Genomic DNA, 17,089 nt, shown 5'->3' with positions numbered 1-17,089 from the left:
TCCGGTCCTAAACTTCATAATTGCAGATTGGAAACCAAGTTATCAATAAGCTCAGCTCACCACTCCCCCACATATGAAACATTTATATTTAATTCCTTTCTTAACCTTTTGCCTCTTCGCTCAATCTTTTAAATCCAGTACCAGCAAAAACTCTCTGAACCTTGACCCAACTCCTCACTCTTTGGGTATTTACTAAATACCTGTCGGCTTTACCTCCTTTTCTAGCTTCACCCTTCAGCTCTCCCTCACTAACATAGCCTTCCTTCGACGTCCAAGCCTTCTGAATTCTTTCAGGAAGCTCCTTTTGTCTGTCCTGTGTCCAGTCCCGGTTTTCTCTCATCTGGAAGAAAATACAAACGTGTGCCAAAAATATAAATGACGTTCTCCTCTGAGACATGGTGACATTAGAGTATGGAACATCTCCTCTTACGGAGTGTCATCCCACCTCTCCACGGCATGCACACACTTGCAGTTCAGTTCAATTCCACGGGGCCGTATTGAGCCTTCTGGTGGACCAGGGAGGGTTGGATAGCTCTTACGTATTTAGCTTTCACTGGTGACTGACGAAGAGGATCAGCTTGCCACTGTCTTTGATTTGAGAAACTAGGCTAGTACCAAGTAACAGTTGCTTTGTATTAATTCCTGTGGAAATGTGCCTTTTCTTTGGTGTGCAAATGGGACTTTGATGGCCTTGCATCAAATGTTTTTCAGGTCTGTTACTCTCTGCTGGATTTGGTTTCTAATTACTGGCAATTTTGGTTTAGTCACCCCCTCTTTACATTCTCCCAACACCTCTGGACCATTCCGGGTTCTACTCTCGGTCTCCATAGCACCCACGGGTGATACTCCATGTATTTGATTGGTCTCAAAGATGGATACCTCAGGAGTAAGCCAGTGCCTGTCTTTGCCCACAGGGGTGCGCCTTGACAGAGTACGTGGAGGTCGGCAGAAGTACAAGCGCAGAATAGATGCGGAGAACAGCCCCTACCTGAACCCTCAGCTGGTTCAGCCAGCCAAAAAGCCATGTAAGTACAGCAGACATGTCTGGCTTTCCAACACACGGAATCCTCCCAGTTGGCTCAATGTATATCCGTTTTGGCATGCCCATCCCCACTGACTCCAAGGAGACTTGTCTTTGTTGGGGGCCGTGGCTCTGTTCCCAAGAATTGCCTTTTAGGAGCAACAGTAACTCAGCTAATTATCTTTTTTTTTCCCTATGGTTTCTCTCCCCTACCTTTTTTTCACGTAGTCATTTTGTAGAAGCATAAGCATATTAAGGCATAGCTTATATAGTGAGAATTTTACATTTATTGGTTATCTTTATTTTCAGAGGTACATAAAATGGATCATACTGTAATCATTAGTTCATTGGAGCTGTTAGTTTCAGATTTCACAAGAAAGTGATTTTTGTAGTTTTCACTAACTAAATGAGTTTGACTGCTCAACCTCCCAATGAAAATACATTAGGAGCCTCATTAATTTGGAGCTATGGAAGGTTAACACACTAGCTAGCAATAGATTAAAACAAGAATAGGCCCTACTGATAACAAGCATAGGTTGGTGGTTCCATTTCAGATGCCCTTATGGGCCTTATGAATTGTTTTTAAAGAGTCCATGGTTTTATAATGCCAGATTGCAATTTGAAAGGATGATGGGTACACTGCTAAAATGCAAGCCCCATTCTCTTTGTCATTAACTAAAAAGAGCCGGGATATAGATGGAGGCAATAACTGCATCCCATTTTCTGAAAAATCAGTTCATAGTTCTAGCACAACAGAGCTAACCTCCTAGGATATTTACGCATAGAGTTCGTACTGGGCACTGAGAAGTGCTTTGATGGAAACGGTTCTCACATTTAGCTGTCTTTGTCTCAGAAGACACAACCAGCACTTAACCAGAGGAAGCTGCATCCAGAGCAGTTGTGGGAAGACACACGGGTAATTTTTGATCTGCTTTCAAGGGAAGAGAAAGTGTCCGCTTCTCATTCAGATTCTCCAGGAGGGGTCGCTGCTGTGCATCATACATGTGAGCATATGGGGATCTGTTAAATAAATAAAACAGACCCTGAACTGTAAATGAAAGGACATTTTAGCTATGTCAAAGGAAAAACAACCAGTTTTACATAAAATTAAAGCTTAAGTGAACATATGGCATAGTTTCCTTTTGCCTTTCCAAAAAACATTATGTTGATTATACCTTCAATTGTCCAATCTGGCATCTTCTCCTCAGCCTGCATAAGCTGGTTGGCATTCTGCAAATACAATCTAGGACTGCATTAAGCAGATTTTGCACATTATAATAAAAAACTTTCTGATAATACAATAAAATGCAATAAACACTAATGCTTAATTTCGTTAGGGGTTAGTTTCCTAGGCTCAATATTACACAGCCTGCCCATTTCTCATTCATTTTGCGCGAACATTGACTGAAACCATTGATAATTTCCTCTTCTGAGAGAAAAATGAGCACCAGCCCGTTTGTAAGTCTACCTGATAGAGGAACATCTATGGTTTTCGGCGTAAACCTGAGAAATTGGGAAGTGGCTTGTCAAGTACCTTTAAGAAGATTATAGCAATTTCAGTGAGCTCCATTTGTCTGAGATAAAGAGGACTCCTAATAAATCATTACTCATTATCTCAAGGCCTCTGTGTTAATTTCCCTTAGTCCATCCAATTAGTGTGTTTTTGTAACAAACATTTATAAAACTTAATTTTCAGATCCTGTCAGATAAGTCAAGAGGCTGTGCCTGGGCTTTGCTGAGAGAGTTGCTCAGGGAGATTTCTGGACCCTGACTGATTGTTTGTGTACTACAAAAGCCCAAGAATGAAAATTGGGTTCTATTGATTCTAATTAGGGAAACATTAAATAAGATTTACCTAGAAACAGTGCTGTCGGCTATTCCATTTTCCGAATAATGGGAATTTCTTTTCTTCAGCCAAATTTCTCTAACCCTTCCGGTCAAGTCCACTGACTTGGGTAAAACAAGTACCATCTTCTCAGTACTAAAAGAACTAGAGTCAGGATTTTCTTTGGGTACATTTCTGTGCCCTTTGTTAAATGTTGCATTTTCTTCTAAGCCTGAGAATTCAGTGGTTGCTGACAGGTTTTGTCGCATTGTCAGAGCAATGAAAGTTGAAACTTTTCCAAGCGTAACTAAACATACAGGGTGTTGTTTCCATACCATACACAAGAAACAAATGCCATTCTTCACAGATCCTAAAAGTTAAAAAAAAAAAAGAATCTGTATTTAATTTTATTTTTTTCCTACAAAATATGGTGTTTGGGAATATTTCCTCCCCAATCTGCATTTTCAATTTGGTGATAATTGAATATTCCTGCCAATGAACGGTTATCTTTGATGATTTGCAATAAATGTAATTCTTAAAGCAGCCATAATAATAAAGTTTTTAAATGTTAGAAAAATTGCTCATTATAGCTTGGATAATTTCCTTGTCATTTCATTAAAGAAGACCAAAACGCATGCTACGTTTTCAATTCTAAGAAATATGCAGTCTTTTCATTTAGGGTTAAGAAGTTAATGATGGGTTAAATAGTTAATAATGAAAGGAAAATTATCTAGTAAACACAGAGGAAACTTTGGCTTTGCTCACAAAAGTCCCATTTAATGCCCTGGTTTTCTAGAGTAATAGTAGTACATAGAGCATAAAAATATTTGGGTTTATTCTTACCCATTTGTATCTCTTAATTTAGAAGAAAGTACAAACTCTAAAGCTACACATAGAAATTGAAAATAGGGCCAACAAGAAAAATCATTCTGTTAGCAAGGCTTTACAGCCCTTCCATAAACTCTCACATGCCCCTAAGCAATAAAACACATTTGATGTGATGCTTTCCATTTGTCTCTAGTGTTTATTTTATGAAGGATTTTAAAAACATATATCACAAATTTCAGACAGATAAATCTGAGCCAGAGAATGAGCTAAAGACAACAGATAAAAATAGAGGATTAAAGAATTAGGCGCTCCAAAGAGAAAATATTGTCGCCTTTAAGTAGGAGTAGTTTTCTGGAAACTGATATTGGCTATATTTGAAAGATTGGCTGGGTGTGTGGGGAGGGAGAGAAAGGAGAGAAATTCCTATTTAATGCATCCCACAGAGATAGAGTTATATAGTCAGTAATTCACCCAGGCAGAAGGGCTCTGACCTTTGCTCTTCTTTAAAAGAATTAAGACAATTAATGACTTTCGTGCCCATTACGACTCTGGGCACTGGTAGTTCTCTGCCTTCCACATTATATTCTACAGTTCAGTGGCTCATTGTGGATTTTTATTTTAAAGATGTTGTATACTATTTAATCTGCTTCCCGAAATCCCACTTAAGAATCAAAGAGCAAACCTAGAAAGCATCTAACTTCTCTGATCTGTTTGCTATAAAAAATTTCATTACAGGACAGATGCTTCATTCCAGCAAAGGCAGGTAGAGCAAAGAAGAAAGGAATACATTCTGTTACAACTGCAGTGGCTTATTTCTTGCTATGAGTTTTCCCGAACACTGTTTGCTATATATAGATTGAAACGTAAATAGAATATTTGGGGTTTATTGTAGACAATTTGAATTATTTTTCAAGATGCGGCATACTTTAGGGTTTGTGAAACAGGGATGATGCTACTAGTGATCTTGTAGTGCTCTGGTCTGATCCTGCAGATAACAAGATTGTCTCACATTTGTTGGTGGCCGAACCGGAGAAGATCTATGCCATGCCTGACCCTACGGTCCCTGACAGTGACATCAAAGCCCTCACGACACTGTGTGACTTGGCTGACCGAGAGTTGGTGGTTATCATTGGATGGGCGAAGCATATTCCAGGTACATTTTCTGAAAAGAAAAAAAATGAAACAGAAAAGGTTGCGATGATTCCCTAGGTTGCCTATGTAGATTTAGACAAATTCAAAATTTTCTCATTAGTATGGTTTTAACCTCTACATTTGTTTTTATCATACTTAATCTAGAGCTTTGCTGATCCTAATCAAATCATAAACCTTTCTATGTCTATAGCACCTCGAACACTTGTTATTTTCTTCGTATGCAAAAGCACTATTGCCAATGTAAGATAAAGAAGAATGTATCTTTAAAAAAATATGTCTTGGGGCGCCTGGGTGGCGCAGTCGGTTAAGCGTCCGACTTCAGCCAGGTCACGATCTCGCGGTCTGTGAGTTCGAGCCCCGCGTCAGGCTCTGGGCTGATGGCTCAGAGCCTGGAGCCTGTTTCCGATTCTGTGTCTCCTTCTCTCTCTGCCCCTCCCCCGTTCATGCTCTGTCTCTCTCTGTCCCAAAAATGAATAAACGTTGAAAAAAAAATTAAAAAAAAATATGTCTTTATTCCTCTTAAAATTCTGACCTTTCCCCTCAGGAGATACTTCTGCTTTTTCTTTTCACTTAAAACAATGTCTTTGTCAGCAGTTATCTAATGTACCTTTTTTTTTCTGTTAAGAATAACTCATTCTGTTGTTCGTGGTGGCTATTTACACTGAATTGCTATTTGTATTTATAAGCTCTGCTTTGGCTGACGTTTACTATTTCCCATGGATTTGAACACAGATTGTAAAAATGAATATTAAATTGACATCATACTGTTTCTCATACGGTAACTTAAAAGTAGTATTTGAAGGTAGCCTATTACTTTGCTTTCTTGGCCAATCCCATACCATCCATAAATATAGAGCTGGTCACAAGTTTTGAGAATTTTAGTAGTCTGCTTGACTTATTTGTTATTTGTTTGTTTGAACTTTGATCTTCAGGTAGTTAAGAAACAAGTTTTTGAATGATGCGCCCTGTTTTCCTGGCACAGTTAACTTATTTCTGTCTCCTTAAACTAGTTTGTCTTTATGCTTTGAATGCTACAGTAATTTCTTTAATCAAATTGATGGAAGTCCCTTTCCCAGCCCACACTGAAACCAATTTCTTGGTCATGATACGCCAGCTATGTTGCTAACAGTCGTAACGAACTGTCAGGCGATATCGCAGTGAAGCTAATTTGAAGTCATTAGGTGTGCAGCGTTCAGGCGACAATTTGTTACAGTGGTTAGGAACACAGCTGACATTTCTGAATGGCTTTGTTCGGTGCAGTTCTAGATGAGGCCAAGCAAATTGTAAACTAATTTAAACATCACTCTGTATTATACTAGCTACTTTGTCTTACACTGTTTGCTAATAAAGCACCCCAAATTAAGTCAAAACTAGTTAAATAGGTGAGCTTGAGTGTGTTCTTTGGAAGATACCTATACGAGGGTTACTGCATGTGAAAGGAGGAGCATTTGATCATCTGGATAGTTGATATTGCACTTCGATTGTAATCACACTCGTGTGACTTCTAGAAAAACGAATAGAGGATATGCTGAAAGATGTTGAGACATTTGGGAATTGTAGCATTAGGAAATGTCAGAATTCACTTAAACAATGTATGAAGACTTTCCTGACTTATCTGGATGCAAAGTGTGTTGAAGTGTTTTAAAGCAAAAAGAAACAAAAGCTAACATCTGTTGAAGTATCCACAGACCCTTTTGAAGATAATCAATATATATCATTTGTATTTACATGTTTTATTATTTTATATAAACAGAGACACACACACATATACTCAGCTATTTATTTTATTTTTAAATTTTTTAAAAAAGATCTTATTTTTAAGTAATCTCTACACCCCGTGTGGGGCTTGAACCCACAACCCTGAGATCAAGAGTTGCACTGTCTACTGACTGAGCCAGCCAGGCACACCTACCTATACTCACATATTTAAAATATCGTTATTCTAACCCAGGGCTTCTCAGCCTTGACACTATTGACACTTGGAACCAATTATCCTTTGTTGTGGGGGACTTTCCCGCTCATGGGAGGGTGCTTACAAGCTTCCTTGGCTTCTACCACTAGTCCCCTTGAGTTGTGACAAACAAAAATGTCCTCAGGTACGGACATATGTCCGCTGGCAAGCAAAACTGTGCCCCAGCTTCCCAACTGAGAACTGTTATTCTCACCTGGGAATCGAATAGTATTATCTGTGATTCATAGCTAGGGACAGTTGAAGCATAAAGAGGTAAAAACACTTACACAGAATCACAAACGTATCCGGTACCATCAAAGCATATATTCAGCATTGCTTCCTGGAGTAGAGTCAGGAGACCCAGTTGACTGCATTTCACAGAACCATTTCAGAATACTAATGATAATAATGTTAATGTTATTGATAACGACATGAAAGACCATGTAACTATGACTCCAAACCACCCATTATTTCAGAGAACTCTGTCCAAGTTCTCCCTGAATTGAGATACATGTTAAACCAATCCTTTAATATTGTTCAGACATCCCATAATAAAGACCAATAAAAGGCAACAACTCCTTACAGTGCTCTCTGGTAAGGGAAAGTCAGTGATAAATTTGTGGGTCCAGTTGTGCATCTAAGTAGAAATGTCAGCTTACAAAGGAACTTGTCACAGTAAAGGGGCTCTAGTGACTTTTGTGAAGACAGTAACTTTAAATAACTATGAGTAACAGCATTTCCAGTGGTGGAAACAATTACTATACGATTATGTGTTCAGTCTTAAGCTGAGGCTTAGAATCGGTGGGGACTGACGTTATTCTCTCTCCATAGCAAATGCCAGAGGAGGTCACTGTGAAGTGATGATTCACAGCTCTGGTGTTCCACAGCTCTGGTGTTCCCGATACCCTCAGGGTGTTTTAAATGATTGCAAGGAGTGGGTTGGCTTTTCAGAAAAGGATTAGCTGAACAAGAATTAACTGAATTGTTTTAAATTGTTAAATAATGAGTGTGCCATGCAGTGTTTTGAGGTAGAGGAAGAGGATGCTCTGATCTTAGAGTGCTGGTGTACCCCGAGTTCAGGGAGGTTGGGCAGAGCAGCAGTGTGGAGTCTGGGATGGGGGACTGGTGGGGAGGGAGGGAGACAAAGAGAATATAAAGATTAAGGTCACATTTGTGCCATGATAGAAGTAAAATCGTGTTCCTGATAACATGACCCAGTCCTCATAACTGGGGTCAGAGCCTGAATTAAAGCCAAGTCAGAACAGAAATTCCACCTGTCTTTGTCTTAAGCATTTTAAAGTTATGTTAAAATTAAAATGAAATATTTTTTAATACCAAAATTTAAGCCTCTGCTCTCTTTATGCTGCTCTCAGTTTGTATAATCACACACGCGCACACACACACAGTTCAGAAATTAAGTTTAGCATCTAAGATAAGATCAGTAGCCTTTCTACACTGCTGGGAATGTACTCTTGTATCCTTGCTTTTGCTACATAAAAAAATGAAGAATTCAACAAAAGAAAATATTGAAGAAAATACATATGGAGTGTTTTTTTTTTATCAGTAAATCGAATTAGTTGACTTACTTTAATAAATCATATAAATGGAAAAGTGTGTTCTTACAAAACATGACCATACTTTATCTATAGAAGAAAAAAGATCACAAGGGCTTTAGAAAATGCTTGACTTTAGTTGGAGGAGCATAAGGGCACAAGAACAGATGATGGTGCCCTAATAGCCCTTTTTAAGAATGACAGGGCCCCGCCATTAGCATCCTTTTATATCCTTGGAAATTGCTCATGCCTCGCTTTTCTGGTTCCTATCTGCCTGACTCTTTTTTATTTCTCTTTCAATTTCGTCCGCGCTCGGATAAGCGCATGCTAACACAACATGATTGAGCTGTAAAATGGAACGCTGTCGCCTCTAATCTCTTTTATGTAGATACGGACTTACTGCACACTCCACTTCATTCTCTCCCCATTGTTGGCCTTTTTTTAGAATGGGCTGCCAAGTAATGGAGGCTCCGTCAAATATTAGAGCTAGGTTTCACAGGGTGTGATAAGACGATTATCAGCCCAGCAGTCAGATCTATTATTGTTCTTTGTGGTTGATTAAAATATTATTATGTACCGTTACTTTGTTAGCAAAATGCAGAATGTGCTTAGTCAGATGGTGCTTAAAAAAGCATAACCCATATTAGCTGACCTATATAAGTGGCTTAAATATATTATGGGTCTCATCCAACAGTTCACTTTAAAAGAATGGAAGGGTATTTGAACAATTAAGTGAATGAATATATTTTAGAACGTTTTTTTCTTTTATCATATATGGTAAGTTTTCAGGTAGGCTTCTTTATTTTTAACGTGACAAATTAAACAGCTGTCCTACTGAACGAGAGGACTCGGCATAAGTTCGGGGCCTCTTAGTCACATTTATAAAATGGTATTTATTGTAATGACATCAAACAAACAAACAAAAAACTCTAATTTTTATTCATGCTCAGTGAAGGCAGGAAATACTAAGCTGTAAAGGAAAACCACACTAGGAAGATAATGTGAGAAAACAGTCTTTATGGGTAGTTTATTCATGTAAGAAACAGAAATCTAAAGATTACAAACCAGTGTTTTTCATTTACACTGAAATATTTTTTGTAAAAACAATCCGTTAGAAGAATATATCAAAAATTGCTCATTGAGTTGGGATTTGTATATTTTTCTCAACAGAAGTATTGAGATTTTTCTAGCAATGACAAATCTCTAAAGAAGATGTATAAGCTATTTCTACATTAGGATGTAAATTTTGTGGGCAAATACCCAAGAATATTTTGAACATTTATTGCTAATGATACTGTTTAAAAATCTATCTGTTGTTCTAATGCATTTTCTATAGAGACCAGTTTTTTAAGATTATGTCATCTGCCAACCAAAGTTGTGGAGGTTTTTATTTTTTTAATTTTTAAAATATTTTTTAAAGTTATTCATTTATTAATTTTGAGAGAGAGAGAGGAAGGGAGGGAGTAGTGGAGAGAGGAGAGAAAGAATCTCAAGCAGGCTCCGCACTGTCAGTACGGAGCCCAACATAGGACTTGGCTCGATCCCAGGAACCCTGAAATCGTGACCTAAACTGAAATCCAGAGTTAGATGCTCAACTGACTGAGCCACCCAGGCACCCTCAAAGTTGTGGAGGTTTTTAAAATGCCCATTACTTACCTAAAACTGGCAGCACCATTAAGTGATAATGATATGGGCAAAAAGCACCAAAAAAAAAAAAAGTGTGGTGGAAATAATTACCATAAGATTATGCTTCCATTTGTAACATGAAGTATGTTTCCACGTGTGTATATGTGTGTGTGATTATGGTTTGATGTGCAGGTCAAGGGCATGGTTGACTGAGAGTTATATCATATATAAGTAGTACCTAATATTCTGTTCTGTATCTATATCACTGACATTTGATAAATATTTTTATTGATTAGTTGATTGAAAATATGCATAGCCCAAAACTGTTCATTGACCCTGAGGCTCCACTCTCTACCCCATCCCATAACCAAATTGACATGTAGTTGTAATTTCTACTTTGCTGTGAATGAATTGAAGTGATTACAGCCTCTTTTCTCAGGATTAATTTTCTTTTGCATATGTAACTTGATGATTTCAGAACTATGAAGTAATCGAGTCTTTTATTTAAGTGTAGAAAATGTAAATTTAAGACTCGAAGCCTTGGTTTAATAATACTATTAAGTATTCCCAAACATTTGGAAGTAATATTTCATGTACCTGATATTTCTTTACCTGTGTACCTATAGTTGTGGTTTTTACGGGTGCAATGAACCTAAAAGTAAAATCAGACAGCCTAAGCTGTAGTTGAGTAATTTTTTGTAAGTTATTTAATTGCTCTAGCCATTAGTTATATTGTGAGAATCAAATGAGGGAAAGAATACACATGCAAATTAAACACATATGTATAATTAATTTGCAAATTACAAAGCATGATCTAAATGTAAAATATTCAGTGTTCGTTGTAGTTTCTGAGATACTGCACATAGATTGTCATTTTATTGCAATGAAAACCAAGTGATCTAAAAAGTCAGTTTAATAAAATCCATTTCCAAAAATACTCACAGTAAACCTCAGTTGTAATGCAAAGGTTGGATGGAAACTTTTTGACCAAAGGGATCTTTGTGTGGATACTGTCATCATTCCATCTTAGGTGGGCAGGATCATTAGCATCTAAATAATCTAGTTCATCCTTCTTGGCCAAACCTAAAATAACTGAATGTTTATCAGTTCCTGAGATCACGACTGTGATAAGGAAATAGGAACCAGTAAGTTGAAAACTATGTTATGAAAAAAATAATCTGAAAGGTCACCTAAGGTCTTTCATTTTCTGCAGCTACCCTTGCTAGAAGTAAAAAAAAAAAAGAAGAAAAAAAAATAGACCAATCAAGAAGTCACAAGTTTTCCTAGATTGAGATGGAAAGATCCTAGACAACCCAAACATGGTTACAGTTGCTTATAGAGACTTATTGCCACCACTCAGTGCCACTGTTTGTGACCTAATGCCTGTTCTGTAACCATGCTGAATTACCTGTGCTCACGTGATCTCTATTCCAGCATTACTTATGCTCCATTACTAGGTGTCCCTAAATTATGTTTGCCATCTATAATAGCCATGCTGTTGTATACCTCTAATCAAAGAGGAATCATAATTTCATAGTACTCATTGAGTACAATTTAAGTATTTGAGTTGCTGCTATGTACCTAACACTATGTTAGGTACTATGGGAAATATAAAAGATTAACATGACGTGATCTCTACCCTGAATCATGTATCTCTGTCTACATAAATATATATGCATGTGTGTGTACACATATATGTGATTATTTCCTTTTACTGAGATTAAGCTTTGAATACAAAAACAATTGACATCTATACAGTGATTTAATGTTTACAAAGTGCTTTCACAAACATTAAGTTGTTACTCGTAACAATTCTGTTATTCTCTGGGTAGGCTTTATTCTTATGATCCCCACTTTATATATGAACAAACTTGAGAGTCAGAAGTTTGACTCACACTGTTAATGGGACTTGTACTCATAGAATAGTCAACATACATGACTTTTTACCAATAGCTTCATTATGTCTTTCTTCCCCATCCTTATCAACCCCCCTTCCCCCACACCAATGTACTATGTTATTTGTTCCAGGTTACCTATCTACATGTCATAACAAATTTAGGTGAATGTAACATATTTGCCCTATCTTTAAATTCTGTCTGTGCATTTACAAAATACAAGATTAAAGGAAAGGAGGATGAATTAAAAAAGGAAATGTGTCACACACCTTCACTCAGTGAAAATCAAGGCATTTGACTAATAGCGTACCCTAGATATGCCTGATCACAAATTTTGATGAAACAAGGCAATTGCTGTTTAACTACTCACCTGAATAGTTGAAGAATTCCTTCAATGATTGGTTGCTAAAATCAGATGCTCCCCCTCCCTTACTCCTGTTTGGATTCACTGGCCATTGAATTTGATTGAGAGTTACAGGTAAACTGGAGCAGAGGTGAACCAAGAGACTTTCAACCACACCAAATATCAAAATGTTAGTTCCACCGCTTAACCTTGAATCCCTCCCTCCCTCCCTCCCTCCTTCCTTCCTTCCTTCCTTCCTTCCTTCCTTCCTTCCTTCCTTCCTTCCTTCCGTCTTTCCTTTCTTCCCTCTTTCTCCCTCCCTTCTCCCCTCCCTCCCTCTCTTCCTTCCATAAAGTATTTAGTGAGCTCTGTGTCAGGCAGTGTGCACAAAAGATACACACATGAGTATAAATAAAGCACAAGTTCTGCTTTTATGACCCTCCCAGGGTAGTGGGTGATTAGAAAGATGAATCGACAACTAGAACTCCACGATGTGGGCTGTGATGGTGCTCTTACACAGAGCCACATGGAAGCATGGAAGGAGCCGCATGAGGCTAGACACAAAAGCAAGGACCCCATTATGAAGAATCTTGATTGTCACGCTAAGGAAATAACATTTTATACTAAGACAATAGAAGCGATTAAAAATTTTAATTGAGTCAGCTTACATAGGGAAAGATTACTTGGTATACTTTTGAAAACAACAGTGTTAAATTTCTGAATGTTAAAGATGTCTATGTGTACTATGTCCTAAAATATGATATCATTTTCAGGCAAGTTCTTGGTAATTGTTAAAGTCTTTGAATGATGAGGTGACAGGATGAGTCCAGTCATTTGGATTACTATCTATCATGATCTTCCAGAAACCTGAAATACCCGAGGTTTATCAAACTATTGACCTCCTATAAACCTGGCCCAACTCTTTTTGTTCTGGAATTCAGTTTGTCAATGGAGCTGTTACTTCTGACTTGTCTCTTCTTCTCAAGGCTACTTGATGAGTTAAAGAGAGAAAGACTTTTGTATCTTGGGAGGAAATTGTTATATGAAAGCAGCTATAATTAGTATAATTCCTATATGCTTAAATGCTGAATCAAAATATCTTTTTCTATCTCTAAATGAAGAATTTGAGGGAGAAGAGCAGAACATGACACTGGCATGTTCTGTTTCTCTCTGTTCCTTTTTGACCCTCCCTCCAACCCTAACCCCACCTCCCTTCTGGGGCTGGTTGCACTTTTTCCCCTGCGCCCCCCTTTATCTGCCTCAGCCAATCTCCAAATGAATGCATGTCTATCCTGGCCTTGGCTTTGACACTCTGGATATATTGATTAATAGTTGCCCTAAGCTCCTTTTAGCAAATCAAATTTTCACTTTTAGCAAGGATTTCGCCTCTGATTTATTCAGCAAAGTGAAATGCACTAAATTGACTTTGACATTCAGGGAAAATGGCTGAAAAACAAAGAGCAGAAGAAAGAGATATAAATTGTGTGGCAGCTGGAGACTTCAAGCATCAGAGAAACAGTTTTCTATAGAATACAGAGTAATTTAAAAGCACTTTTTAAACACAGAGAGAAGTGATGTCTTCAAAAAATTTAACTGCTGAGTTTTCTTTTTGCAAGAGGGTATAAGTATTACTCAGCTGAATTCAGAATTTCTAGTACAAGACATTATATTTTGTAGATAAAAATAGCTTAGTAATCCAGGATTGTATATATCAAAGTTAGTTTATGCAGGCTAGGAAGTAACCTAATTACTTTGGAAAAAGAAATATTCAAAAATTATCCTATACAAAATAGAATTACTTGTAGGTGTTAGTGCTTTACAGCTCTGTGTGTGTGTGTGTGTGTGTGTGTGTGTGTGTGTGTGTGTGTGTGTGAGATAACGAATGGAAATACTTCATCACCGTAAGGAGAATTTGAAATAATTTTGGATCACAATCTCAGTGTAGAAAAGCCATGCAGCTTTGCTCTTCTGTATGCCTTTTCTCCACGAATGTCAGCCTTGGCTGTGTTCTTTTGTGTAACTAAGCCAGCCTACTTCCTTGTTAGACCAAGGTTCAGTGAGTAAGTAACCATCAGGTTCAAGATACAAAGTGTGGTTTTGATGTGTAAAAAGAAATAGTACTGGTCTGTGGATGAAGCAAAGGAAGGAAAGCTGAACTCACTAGGGGCACTTGGGGAGGAATTAAAGATGTGAAAGTATCAGGGAATATTTTTTGATATCAAGACCTAATAGACTGTTGCATCGCTTCTGTTGAGGGATTATCAGAGTAGAGAAAGGAGAAGGGGAAGGTGAATTTTACAGTTGGAATTTGGTTCCTTTCCCTCTTTCCTGTTCAGTATGATTTTTCCTTATTAACCAAAGCCAGGGTCCCCATAGTCAATGCACTCTCCCTTTAACTCTATACATTTATTATTCTCTTTCCTAAATAAATCTGATTTATTTTAAATAAATCCACAGTGACCCATTTTGGCATTTTACACATCAGTTATCATCATCACACTATCCCTCCTCTGTCTATATGCATATGATTTCCCTAAAATCAAGCCACTTCCTCCCCAGTATTAAGTAGAAGAATCCAATGAAAAGAACCTATTTAACTTGCCAGAATCACTTTAATTGACAAAAACTTCTAAGAAGTTTATGCTATATGATAAACAGACATAACACCTCCATTTGTTTATAAAAACCTTGATATTTTTCTTTTTAAATTTTGTTTATTTATTTTGAGAGAGTGAGACAGCCACTCACGTGCATATGAGTGTGGGGGGGGGGAGGGGCAGAGGGAAGGGGAGGGAGAGAATTTTAAGCAGTCTCTGTGCTGAGTATGTGGCTCTGTGGGACTTGACCCAGGGCTCAGTCTTCACCATGAGATCATAATCTGAGCCAAAATCAAGAGTAAGACAGACGCTCAACTGACTGAGCAACCCCGGAGCCCCAGCCTTGATATTTTTCTTAAGAAAATGTTTCTTTTTGGGGTTCTCTCTCTGGCCCTCCCCCACTTGTACTCACTCTCTCAAAATAAACTTAAAAAATTCTTAAAGAAAATTTTTCTTTTTTTCCCAGAAAAGAAACTGATCTTTTTTCTCTAAGGCCATCACAACCTTTTTTTTTTTCTTTACTATTTTTCCAAGTTTCTTTTTTCCCTTTAGCAAAAGTCAGGAATCAAGTACAAAATACACAAACTCCGCATGAAAGGAACGTTCAGCTTACGATTTATACTTGGATCTCTTACTGTGCACTTCAATATTGTTGTTCTATGAGTTAAAAAGTGCTCATACATTGTGATTTAAAGAGGAAAATATAATGGATAAATACCACCCCTCGGTGATTCTGAGCAGTCCATTCAACTTAGGGAATCCCAAACTTTTACCGGTCTCCATTAATCACATAATTTGCTTCCAGTAAGAAAATTCTACTTTCATTGCCAAAATGGGCATTGAGCCATAACTGCCAATTGCTAATATAAAATCAAAAAGGGGAAAGGACCAATTTCTTCAACTCGATTCAGATTAAGCAAGTGGGTAACTGGACGTCCGGGTCAGCAGCGTAGCCTATCTGATTTTAGAGTCATCGGAGCCCAATTAATAAACACGACCACTCCAGGGGTGTCTCTGAAGAGCGGCTCCCTCCTCTCCATGTGAAGGAGGCTGCACACCTGCTTAACCTACATTAGGAAAGGATTAATTACCTGAAGTGCCAGGCCCCTCAGCCAGTCAGCACACGGTGGCCTCGGCTGAGGAGGGAGAGGGGGGAAAGGAGCAGCTGGGAGATCACAGAGAGACGGACCCCTCCCGATGTGGTCAGCACTTTAGGAGAAAAAAAAAGAAGGTCCATCTGTACTTATTCTTGTGATTTGCTGTGTCGTGGTGGAGCCCAGTGGCAGGGGATCTTCAACACAGATGTGTATGCCTGAGAGAGGAATATACTCCCGAAGGTTGTTTCGCCTGTGAGTGTAACTCAGCTAAACCTCTTGTGGGAGAACATGGAGTAACTGTTGATAGCGTTTCAGATTTATTTCTGTGAGTTGCTGTGGTTATGAAGCAAAGTGTTTTATGGTAGATTTTTCCCAAAGTTTTAAAAATGTGCTTGCTTATTCGGAAACGTGCCCGAAGAAAACTTTGTGACACTGTTGTTTTGTTTTGGGCTTTTTTAATACGTGAAATAATATCGAAGAGAGACCTTGTTCGCAAAAAATTAGTTATGGGATGACAGAACCAGAATGGACCTTGGAGATCATTTTCTAGCACTTGGCTTTTTAAGTGGAGGTTCTACACTGTAGTGGGCATCGTAGCATCTTTGGAGTTAGAGACCTTGATTCAGATTCTGATATCGCTACATACCATGAACTCAGTGCGTTTATACGTAAGATGGTATAATAATGTTTACTTTATGGGTTGTTTGGACAATTCTGTGGGTTAATGTGTATAAAGTGCTCAATCCAATCTTTGGCTTTTCATTGAAAGTGTTCAATAAATATTAAACGGCTTTACTTGCAAATTCACTTACGGATAAAAACACTTAGGATGAGGAAAACTGAATGAGTTACCCAGAGTAACAAGCGAATCAGAGACAGAGTTGAAATTAAAACTCAGTCTTCGTTCCCATTTGGGCATTGTTGACATTTGTCATTGTCACTACCAGTTTTTCAGAAAAAAGTATGCATCCTATGCATAGTATTAAACATTAGCAACTTATCTTAACTTTATATCCATTTTACATTATACCATATTATGTTACATTATATGAAAACATGCATGTACTTTTAGGACATGTATTTCTTGAAGATAGACTAGAAATGAAAACGTTATACAAGAGTTATTGTGGTATGTTTTTAAAAGGGTATACTGCAAATTATAAGCAATAAACCTGCCTTTATTTTTGGTTATTCTTTGGTA

At 37.8% G+C, this 17,089-nt stretch overlaps 1 protein-coding gene across 5 annotated transcripts in view; it reads left to right on the top strand.

Annotated features, from left to right (window-relative positions):
- The window catches only part of ESRRG (estrogen related receptor gamma), a 438,667-nt gene that overhangs the window by 374,503 nt on the left and 47,075 nt on the right, over positions 1 to 17,089 (top strand). For 4 of the 5 annotated variants that reach the window (XM_032591789.1, XM_030302573.1, XM_030302569.1 and 1 more), the window contains 2 exons: positions 915 to 1,025; positions 4,645 to 4,827. In XM_032591789.1, the coding sequence (XP_032447680.1) occupies positions 915 to 1,025; positions 4,645 to 4,827 (294 nt within the window). The remainder of the gene's footprint in view (positions 1 to 914; positions 1,026 to 4,644; positions 4,828 to 17,089) is intronic. The other variant, XM_030302570.1, reaches the window with a different exon arrangement.

The sequence above is a fragment of the Lynx canadensis genome, chromosome F1 (genome assembly GCF_007474595.2).
Source record: "Lynx canadensis isolate LIC74 chromosome F1, mLynCan4.pri.v2, whole genome shotgun sequence".
In the NCBI taxonomy this organism is placed as follows: Eukaryota; Metazoa; Chordata; class Mammalia; order Carnivora; family Felidae; genus Lynx; species Lynx canadensis.
The sequence above is the reverse complement of the archived record's forward strand: the minus strand, read 5'-3'. Positions and strand labels throughout refer to the sequence as shown.